The sequence below is a fragment of the Galeopterus variegatus genome, unplaced genomic scaffold, assembly GCF_000696425.1.
Source record: "Galeopterus variegatus unplaced genomic scaffold, G_variegatus-3.0.2 Scaffold2924, whole genome shotgun sequence".
Taxonomy (NCBI): Eukaryota; Metazoa; Chordata; class Mammalia; order Dermoptera; family Cynocephalidae; genus Galeopterus; species Galeopterus variegatus.
The window spans coordinates 324,408-336,060 of record NW_007729035.1 but is presented as its reverse complement, the minus strand read 5'-3'; the positions used below and the strand labels follow the sequence as shown (position 1 = coordinate 336,060).

At 37.7% G+C, this 11,653-nt stretch overlaps 1 protein-coding gene across 1 annotated transcript in view; it reads left to right on the top strand.

Annotated features, from left to right (window-relative positions):
- Positions 1 to 11,653, top strand: part of NECAB1 (N-terminal EF-hand calcium binding protein 1) — a 189,890-nt gene that overhangs the window by 73,159 nt on the left and 105,078 nt on the right. The window contains exon 4 of the mRNA XM_008583474.1: positions 10,919 to 10,944. Within this exon, the coding sequence (XP_008581696.1) occupies positions 10,919 to 10,944 (26 nt within the window). The remainder of the gene's footprint in view (positions 1 to 10,918; positions 10,945 to 11,653) is intronic.

Here is an 11,653-nt window from a genome sequence, read left to right as displayed (position 1 = left end):
ACTCTGCCATAAAAAAAGAATGAAATTCTGCCATTTGCAGCACTGTGAATGAACTTAGAGAGAGAGGGAGGAAGAGAGGAACTTAAAATACTCAGCAACAGACACAAATGAGCAGAGCAAAAGACCCAAAATTTATGTCACGTGGGAAGGGAAGATTAATTTGTCCCTTGGTAGTGCTCTCATTGGTTATAATTCCTCTGTTTAAGTCAGCCTTCTTTCACTCTTATGTGACAGAAACCCAGCTCAAACTAGCTTAAGCATAAAAAAGGAGAATTCACTGATTTGCATAACTGGAAACTCTTGGTATGAAAATTCTCACAGGGATTCTAAGGATTTGGGGCCATCATTCTTTATGTATTCATTCATGCTGTCCCACTCCTTCTACCTCTCTCTCCCATCATTTTTCTCTCAGGATTGTCCTGTTTTACCACAGATGGGATTCTGCCATATTATGGGGAAGGGGATGGCTTTAGATAGTGCAAGGTGTATATCATCTTTACCTTAACCATTTCACAAGTCAGAGGGGGCTCTTCTCTTAGGGACCATACATAAAATTCCGAAAGAGTATTCCAATGGTCCTACTGATGCAGTGTGCTCAACTTTGGGCCATTCATTACAACCAAGAAGAGAAGGGAAAAGTTTGATGCACATGCCTGTGGCCAGAGTGGTTGGGTTGAGATCGGGTGGAAATGAGGTACTCTGATCAACAATCCCACCCAGAAATACATGATTGAGGGCATGTTCCCCAAAGAGAGGGAGATGAAGAATGGAAGAAGTGGGAGATGTCCACTTCATTATAAAGACTAGTCTTTTCCTGTAAAAATGAGGAGGAGAAGTAGCAGGATGTGGAGGAAACAAGAAGGAAGACAAACAGAAAAATAGGGAAAGGGAAGAAGCTACTGGAAGCTCTGATGGGGGCAATGAGGAAAGCATGTGCTGAACCGCAGAGAAGAACTGACTAGACAAAATAAAAAAGAGAGAGGACAGTGGAAAGTCTTATGTATTATATTGTCCTCTGAGGACATCAGCCATGGGACAACTTTTTAGTTCTGGAAGGCAGTAGATGTCAATCAGCTAATTAGAGCTCAAAAATCCTCCAACGGTTAAGAGCACAATGCTAAGCCACAGCAACTGCTTGTCAGTTATTTTATGCTTTGGCAGTTATACAGCACAATAGAATGAAAACAGCATCTGGTAGTTTTTTATTATTTCTTTCCCCCTGCTCCCTCTCCAATATTACCTTATGATACAACTGTAAAGTCAGAGTGTTTTTGTTATCGTTTTCGGAATATGAAATACTATTATAAGAGATTATCTGTAAATGATAGATCCATTGTACTGGCCCCACGCACAACATTTATACCTGACAACAACATTCAAGATGTAATTTCTAACATTGTACCTATTCAGAATCAGAGCCTTAGAGGAAACTGTCTTGACAGTAGGCTCCAGAGTCAGTATGTTAACAAATACCTGTACTTGAAGTTATTAGGGAAGGGCCAGGAATGAGTTAGTGCAAGTGAGGCAGGGCCAGTGCCGTCTGACAGGTGGTCCTTGTGGTTCATGATGCTGGAGTTGCAGAAGCCATCAATCAAACATGGACCAAAAAAAAAAAAAAAAAATGAAGCTGAGCTTAGATGAATCTGTTGAGGTGTCAATCAGAGCAGTTCAATCAGTGGTCCTAGAACCAGCAGCAGCAGTGGCAGTGGCAGCGGAAGATTGAGAGAAATGCAAACTCATGGGCCACAACCCACATGCGGAATCTCTGCACGTGGGGCCCAGGAGTCTGTTTTAACAAGCTTTCCACATGATTCTCATGCACACTAAAGTCTGAGAAGCACTGGTGTATGTAGTGGCAGGATATCCAAGTAGAAAAGCCCAAAAGATGGTTGCAGAAACTGGACTGAAGTTTGAAACAGGGCTAGAAATAAAAGGAGGAGGAGCTGTATCAGCAATTGATAAGTAAAACTCTGAGGGTCAAGAGGCAGAGAAACCTTAACATGAGTGCTCAGGAGAATCTCACTAAAGCCAAGCTTCTCTATTACACATCATGCTTGGCTTAGGAGAGAGCAAGGTCAAATGTTATATTGTCACTTGGAGACTGACCTTTTGTATCAGCAGGTTTTGTCCCCTACCGAATGTAGTTCAGATCTCTAATGAGCAAAAGAGAGGAGTAAGTGACAGAGTATATTCCTGTGTATGCAATTATTGAGCTTAGCACTATCAGCATGGAGTTCATTATTATCGTATAATAAATCTAAGCTGCCACTTAGGGTGCAGCAGGTATTCCTTGTAGATTATGTTTCATTTCTAAGAAGTAATTTATTTGCTTTGAGTGAGTGTTGAGAGACAGAGAGTTGATAGGTGGAGGCTGATAACCAAAATCACCTTAGCAATTTTTTAAAGAAGAGATTCCTGAGTCACACTTTAAATATCTAAAGCATAACCTTTACATTTTTGCCCTGGAATCTGTATTTTATGAGTGGATAAGAGCACTCTCAAGTCAGGCATACCTGGGTTCCAAACCTGGCCCCACCACTCAAATTACTTAACTTCGCCCAAGACCTAGTCCCCTCTTTGTGCAAAGGGGGTAACGATCTGTAAGTCATAGTCCTTGTAGGAGGTAAGTGAGGCGTACTATGTAAAGTTCTCAATGCTGTACCTGGCACATGCTAAGTACTGCATGCATGTTAGCTGCTACTTAAGTACGAATTCTTATTTATTTTTATTTTTCTCCCATAATTGACTCTCTAAAGTGCTATGAGTTTTCATTTTTGAATTCCCAAACTTCAATTCTTCTAATGTAACATAGTAACTTTCAACTTCTGAACTATCCTTTTAGCTCATTAAGTGCTCAGAGGACAGTGAAATGACACAGAAACAAAAAAGTGATGCTATTCTGTCTGCATGACTGTTTTGTATCTCACATGGCACATAGTAACACACATGTGTTAGTTTTCTAGGGCTGTCATGACAAAGTACCACAAGCTGGGTGGCTTAAACAACAAGAATTTATTCTGTCACAGTTCTGGAGATTCGAAGTCCAACACCAAGTTTCAAACATGTGCTCTTTGAAGGCTCCAGTGGGTTATCCTTCCTTGCCTCTTCCAGCTTCTGGTGGTTGCTGGCAATCCTTGGTAGTTTTTGGTTTGTGGCAGCCTAACTCTAACCTCTCTACCTCCATCTTCATGTGGCCTTCCTCTCTCTCTGTCTATTTGTATCCAAACCGTTCTCTCCTTTTTTGTATTAAAGGCCTATCCTAACCCAGTGTACCTCGTATTAATTTGATTACATCTATAAAGATCCCATTTCCAAATAAGATCACATTCACAGGTATCAGGTTTAGGACATGAACAAATCTTTTGGGGGGACACAAGTCAGCCCACTGCAATGCACATAGAAAATGTTTAATTAATATGTCTTGGATGAATAAATGAGTAACTTAGTTTTAGGAAAATAAGATAAGTTTTTCCAATTCTATTTTGTCTCTTGTGGGGGACACAAGTCAGCCCACTGCAATGCACATAGAAAATGTTTAATTAATATGTCTTGGATGAGTAAATGAGTAACTTAGTTTTAGGAAAATAAGATAAGTTTTTCCAATTCTATTTTGTCTCTTGTATACAGGTATGAGACATTGTGATTATGTGTGTGAAAATGATCTGACCCTAATTTGCCCTTCACTAGACAGGTTCAGACTTGCTTATGAGGTCTTCTGTAGACTGGACTCCTTCTATAGACTCCTCTTATAGAGGAGACCCAAATCCATGATCGTCATTTCAATATATCAATATATAGTGATTGCTATACACTCTATAGTCCACACTTCAAGCCAACTGGGTGCCAAATGCTTCCCAATAAGAGTCTCTGTAGCTGTCATTTCCATATACTTAGTGACATTTAGGTTTTGACCCACTCTAGGTCTAGAAATAATTATGATCTTCAGAAGAAGGGATTTAAAGAGCTCTGATCCTTCATCTTGCTTCTGACACCTGAATACTTGTCTTGATTATAAGACCCAATCTCCACATCTATACCAATTCTAGTTTTCTTGGTTCTTTGCACAGTCCAGCCCCCTATTTATTAACCCATGTAGTATCCCTGTTCCTTTAGAAGCATGGTTAGTCTTCATCTTAAGCCCTGATGTTTGACTACAGCCTCGTGTTTACTCTGGTGACTAAAATAACTGGCCCCTGCCTATTGGGATATTTGAATAGCATCTGTTCCTGAAATCCCTTTGGTCACTATTAGTTATGTCACCACATTCCTCTAGGTTAAATTCGCCCAGCTCATAGAGCTCAACTCCACTTAGTTGCTATCTGCAGAATCAGATTTACATGTAATCCTGGGTCACAGTCTTTCCCATAAGCTGCCCTGTTCCTCTGCTGTGACTAGACTCCTGTGTGGCCTAATACAAATACAGTTCACAGAGTTAAGCACTACTCAAAAATATTTGCAAGGAAAGGTAGTTTATCATTCTAACTTCTCAATATTGCTTGTGTTGATTTTCATTAATACTCTTTTGTTTGATGTGCAAGAACTAACTGATGATAATGGAAAAATATTGTGCTTGGATTATCCTTAGTGAATTGAGAAATCATAATATCACTTTATAAAATGAGGAACACAATGATGGCTGAGCATATTTGTTCCTTAGCCAGTCTGTTAGTCTGCCAATAAAGCAATGTGTGTGTCCCTACACTGCTTCCATCAAAGTAACTAAGTGTGTTGCTTGAGTCAGAGTGTCTTTGCCTCAAATACTGTTGAGAAGTAAATATCTTTGTAAGCCAAAATCTTTTAGGCTATTAAGGAGTTTAGCAGTGTTTAGCAAACTGTACTGCCAATTGGAAAAAAAAAAAAAAAAGAATCCTTTTGCACTGGTAATGGTGTGTGATGAACAAGAACTTTGGTAAAACATGAGCTAGGACTCAGAATTTAAAGATTCCTGGTATGAGCCACCTTGTGTGGAAATTTTCGTTTTAAAGAAGAGGAAGCTAAAAATAAACTTGAATATAATCAGGAGAAGCAAAGGATGAGTTTAGAGTGGTGGTTTTTTAGTAGGAAAGTCACAATCTTTTCTTGTTATTTATAATAAGTTGATATGGCAAAGACAGCTAAATCTGTAGAAAAATCACTTCAAAGTGGTAACTAAGAAGGTTAACCTGAATATAAACTTGTTTTGAGGTAGTATCCTAGAATCAAGGACTGATGTATAAAAAGTGGTATTAGAAAGATTTGAATTCCCAACAGAAATCAGACTACATATCTCAAATATTCTCTTTTTTCCTGAACAGTAAACATACTTCTTAGGATAGGAACTCGGTTCATGAGAATTTGGAGTGCCCACCACAGAAGAGTAAAGTCAAAACAACTTCAACCGACCCTAATGGTTGTAAATAAATGATGCTTAAGTGTGTATGTTGTACCAGTGTTACACTGGAAATGTCAAAATGGAGCTTTTTGCAAAATTGAGTGCCAGGTCTAAACTGACAGGTCGAATGCAGTTGATACCAAGTAGGTACACAGGAAGTTAAATAATATGAACAGAATAACTTTGGAACCCAACCTTTTATGCTTAACACCCCATACTTTTCCTGACTTCTTCTATTTTAATTACAAAGTTTATTTTATTTTTCCCATTCTGAATGAAACCTTCTAATAATTAAGAAAAACAAAGATTTGGAAAATCATAAAGAAGGAAAAACCAAACCCACCCAACGTCCTAGCATCTAGAGGCAGTGTGGCCCACTATTGACATTGTTGCTCACTTTCTTCCAAGCCCTTAAAAATGTTTTTTTCATCATTGCACATGTACCATTTTTATTTGATTTTCTGATTTGGTATTTAAATAACTTTTTTTTTTGTCTTTTTTTTTTTTTCGTGCCCGGCAACGGATCACAACCCTCAGTGTTGGGACCGGCCACGGGATCGCAACCCTCGGTGTTGCTCCCGCCCCCCCGCTCAGCCAGTGAGCAGCCGGTCTGTATGTGGGATCCGAACCCTTGGCGGGAGCGCCACCGCACTTCCCAAGCGGCGCACTATAGCAGTGCGCCACCTGGCCGGCCCCGGTATTTAAATAACTTTTTTTTTGGTCTTTTTTTTTTTTCGTGCCCGGCAACGGATCACACCCCTCAGTTTTGGGCCCGGCCACGGGATCGCAACCCTCGGTGTTGCTCCCGCCCCCCGCTCAGCCAGTGAGCGGCCGGTCTGTATGTGGGATCCGAACCCTCGGCCGGAGGGCCACCGCACTTCCCAAGCGGCGCACTATAGCAGTGCGCCACCTGGCCGGCCCCGGTATTTAAATAACTTTTAAACATAAGCACTTTTCAAGCTCTTTAGATGCATTTTGTGTGTGTGTGTGCTTATATTTGGACTTAAAAAATTTTTTTAATTTTACTTTACCAATATACATTGTAGTTGATTTTCATGTACCTTTACCAATTCCTCCTTCCCCTCCCCCCGCCATCAACATCATATCTGTTCAGTTGTCTTAACAAGTTCAAGGAATTGTGATTGCTGTGTCTTACCCCCCTCCTGCCATTTATTTGTTTGTGTATTTATTTATTTTTAGCTACCACAAAGAAGTGAGAACGTGTGGTATCTCTCTTTCTGTGCCTAGCTTATTTTTAATGATTCTATAACGATTAACAATTTACTTAGGTATTCATCTGATGAACATTAATTTGTTTCCATTTTTTTCATTATTGTCAGTCAAGCTGCAATGAATGTCTTTGTTCTTTACCTGTTTGGAATCTAGCCGAGAATGCTTTCTTATAGTAGCATCCCTCTGGTTCTGTTTCAATAAGACAACATTTACTGTGTAACTAGCTTCGTTCTTCCCATTTAGTTTTCTTTGCTTTTTTTTTTAAAATTTGATGGCATCACTAAAATATTATAGGATTTCTTGCTTTAAACATGAGAAGCAGCAGGAAAATATTGCATATTAACACATGTACTACAGGCTTGTCTATGGATTAGTATTTCTTTAAAATTCCATGTTACTACAGGATGGAAATGTGTCTCAGCAAAAAATCAGTTCTACTAGAATTCACCCATGTAAGCCTACTGTAAAAAGAATACCACGTTACGCTGACTACTAACACGACAGCACAAAACCAGCTGAATAAAGGAATGTTTGAGACCACAAACACTGTAATATTTTACAGACCTAATCTTTTATTAAGAAACAAATAGAGCTATGTTTTATGATACACTCCAAGTACTTTAATTTTCAATAATGGATTGGGGCTGTCAATTTTTTTAGAAATTCAAAATAAATCTCATTATGAAGCTGTGAGCCTCTCTAAAGAAAACAGATACAAAACAAGGTGACCTCTTTTCAAGTCTGAGGTTCTGTGAAAACACTAAGGTTAGGAAATGACATGTTTTAATGACCAAAATGTTTGCAATGGTGCTATTAAAATTTTCTAAGCTATTTAGTCCGGAACCCAATAAATTTTCAAGTTTTGTTGGTTCTACCTCAAAATCCTTCACATCTATCTATTCTTCTCTGCCCCTCTCCCATCTCTGCCTGTCATTCCTAAACTTCTAAATTGTTCCTGCTCATCTCCCTTAAGGTAATCTTTTTAGCTTGCAAGCCAGATATAGACATGTAGGTTTATTTGTTTATACATTATATAAATGCTACACTGTATTAATATTTATACATTTAAAATTATACAACAATGAAAAGTGAAATGAAAAAATTTTAAGATTAAAGACAAATACAAATAAAAGTTCAAATATTTTTTTGTTGCTCCCCAGCAGACAGTCTCGCACACTCCTAAGGTTGTGTGCCCCACTCTGAAAACGGGCCCAGACTGTGGTATCAACTTGCAAACTGGTTTCTTGGCCTCTTTTTTGCCATTTTTCTGTCCAATCTCAACTCATCTGTCAGTGACCTTTTTATAATGCAAATCTGACCATGTCACTCACCTCAGAATTCTTCTGTGATTCCAAATTGACAAAAAGGTAAAGTAGAAATGTTTTAGATGATCACGTGAGGCCTTTCATTGTTTAGTCCTATTTCCTCACGAATGACCCGTGTTTCAGCCAAAGGAACTACTCATTGAATGACATACTCTTCACACTTTTACTTTTTATTGCAAATAGTATTTCTTTTAGTCAGATTGTTCCTCCTGTGCCTTTTCTGCTCATATTTAACATTTGAGATTTAGCTAAAAAATTTAATTCTCTGTGATATATTCCCTAGTACCTTTTGCCAATTCTTCACTTCTCCCATAGCAACCATTTTACTGTATTTTAATTATTTACTCGGTAAGTCCGACTCTAAATTGAGTTCCTAGAGACTAGTAATCCGACTTACTCATCTTGGTATCTATTGCAACCCGATATATTATGGTAGTTAGAACAATGCCTGGCACATAGCAATACATGTTTGTGGAATAAATTAATGAATGAGGAGCAGCCCACACAAATACTGCTGCAGAAGTCTTTACATATTCTATCTGGTGGCAAATACTACTTTACAAAAATATTCACTTAAGTATGGGGATATCATTTATTCAGGATTAAATATTCACTGTCTTAGAATGAAATCCTGAATTTAAAATTACATGGCAATGGCCAACAGGTACATAAAAAAATGTTCAGTATCACTAATCATCAGAGAAATGCAAATCAAAACCATAATGAGATATTCTCTCACCCCTGTCAGAATGGCTATTATCAAAAAGGCATAAAATAATGTGGAATACTACTCATTAAAGAAGAAATGAAATTCTGCCATTTGCAGCAACACGGATGAGATTGTTAAGTGAAATAACCCAGGCACAGAAAGAGAAATACCACATATCCTCATTCATATGTGGAAGGTAAAAAAGTTGATCTCGTAGAAGTAGAGAGGAGAATAGTGGTTACCAGACACTAGTGAGGGAAGGGGAGGTGGGGAGAGGGTGGTCAACAGATAGAAAATTGTAGAGAGATAGCAAGAATGCAATCTAGTGTTCTATAGCAATACAGGGAGACTGCACCCCACAACAAATTACTGTATGACTTCAGAAGGATGTTGAATGTTCCCAAAACAAAAGAAGTGGCAAATATTTGAGGTGATGGAGGTGCTAAACACCCTGCTATGATCGTTACATACAGTATAAATGTACCCAAATATCATATTGTACTCCATAAATACATATAATTATCATGAATTGATTAAGAAAAAATAAATTAAAAAGAAAAAAATAACTTCAGAGACAAAAGTAGGTTAGAGATTGACAAAAATGGGAGGGGGAAGGAATAATGAGAAGTTATTGCTTAATGAGTACAGAGTTTATGTTTAGGATGATGAAAAAGTTTTGGAAATAGATAGAGGTAGTAGTTACGCAGCATTGTGAATGTAATTAATTCTACCCAGTCGTATGTTAAAAAATGAAATTCTTATATATGTCTTACCACAATAAAAAAGAAGTAGAAAAAAATAAATATGAACACACTAAATAAATAAGTAAAATTACATAATAAGATGAGTGATGGAGCTGGTGAAAGCACCCAGTGATTGAAGTGTTTATGCCAGTGTTCTTCCTGCTCAGCAACCCTGACTGCCACTTAAAGGAGGAATGGATTATGAAGGTTATTTATTGAACTTTGACATGGGACAAGTTTAAAAAGTCAAAGATTTTCCATTAACTAATATTTACAGGTGATCTTTAATAGTTTTCAGAATCTTTAAGAGGTTTATTTCTACTCTTATGTCATTTAAATTTTTAAAATTAGGAATTATTGTTGATTTTTATTATGTTCCCATTTAACACTTGTTAATATAATTTTTTTTTTACTCCTTTAAATTAAGATCTAATAAGTTATATTGATTTATTGCCTGATATTGAAAAATCTTTGCATTTCTCTACTATACCTTCCTTGGTCACGGGTTTATTCTTCTGAGAGTAATGTATTAAATTTGTTAATATTTCATCTGTATATTTTGCACTATTCTTACTCTATAAGAGTAATGGATTTCTATTGGTTACATCTCAATCTTTTTTTGTGTGTGTCCATTTTGAGACCGGCCGCACCGCGCTCAGCCAGTGAGCGCTGTGAGTGCACCGGTCATCCCTATATAGGATCCGAACCCACAGTGGGAGGGCTGTGGCGCTCCCAGCGCCGCACTCTCCCGAGTGCACCACGGGCTCGGCCCTACATCTCAATCTTGAACCAGTAACTCTTTATTATGTTCTAGAAATCGTTTGAAATAAGCATTGAATCAAACTCTCCTCAAAGACTGAATTTAGGTCTGGAAGTTCTAGCAGTTGTATCGTCAGGAATTACGATAGCTAATATTCATTAAGTGCTCACCTTGTGCCACTTTTTTTTTTTAATTTTTTTTTGGCCTTTTTGAGACCCGCACCGTGCTCAGCCAGTGAGCGCTGTGAGCGCACCGGTCATCCCTGTATAGGATCCGAACCCGCGGCAGGAGCGCTGCTGCGCTCCCAGCGCTGCACTCTCCCGAGTGCGCCACGGGCTCGGCCCGCCACTTACTTTTTTAAGTGATTTGTATGTATTAATTCATTTACATCTTACAGCATTCCTATGAAACAGAAATTATGATTGCCCCCATCTTGTGGCAGAAGAACAGAGACATAGAGATGTAATGTACCCAGAAGGTCAATTGTAGACACAGGATTTGAACTCATGCAGTCTGGGTCCAAGCCTACATTGTTCAAAATTTGTGTTCCTCCAGTAACACAAATCTCAGGAATTATTTGTTCAAAGACAGAATCTAACGCAATCATTGTTAATAACCTATGACTATTTAACCAATGTAGAATCTATAAGAAAAATAACTTAACTATATACCAACTACTAATATAATAATATAGATTGGAGGAAACTGTATATAACTATTAAACAACTTAAATGAAGATATTACCAAAGTAATAATATATTTTTTTCATCTTTTCAGCAATCTTGACACAGAAGAACTATGTGGTAAGTTTTTCTTAAGACAAATCAAACCTATAAATTGTCTGATATTTTTCTACATACCTTCAAATTCATGTCATAGAGTAGGAGTTCTGGAATAAAGTAAAAGACAAATCAAGATGCCAGGGGATTTATCTTCATCCATGAGTTTTGCTCAAGCACATATTTAACTGCAGAGGGAACTGGGCCTCATTAATTTGTTCGTGGAAGCAGAGTTGTTATGCAGTTGGTGTACACATTTAGTTTCACAAGAGCAAATTCTCTACCAGTTTGAATATATTTTTAAATTGGTGTTTTATACACCTTCATTATCCTCTTCACAATATATTGGGTAGAGCCTTTTGTTACTGTTTTGCAAAGCTGTCTCCTTGAATATAAAAATAACTTTGTATCATACCTGCATAAGCCATTCTGGAATTTTAAATGTCACTTGCAAAACAAGTGACTCAAGATAAATCTTTACAAATACCTGGATTATTGGTCCTTCATTTATTTTGTTCATCTTTGCAGTTGGAAACAAAAGTCAAAGATCAGGAATGTGGAAAGGCAAATATTTTTGAAATTGATTCTTTCTTATAAAAAATTATGGAGCATTATAAGACTATTAGTCTGACGCAGCCATGTTTCTCTGAATACTGGAAGGTTTTAAGTTTTATGTTTTAAGATAAATGAATAAGGTAATACCTTTGTCCAAGTTTGATCTTCTTGTCTTGGG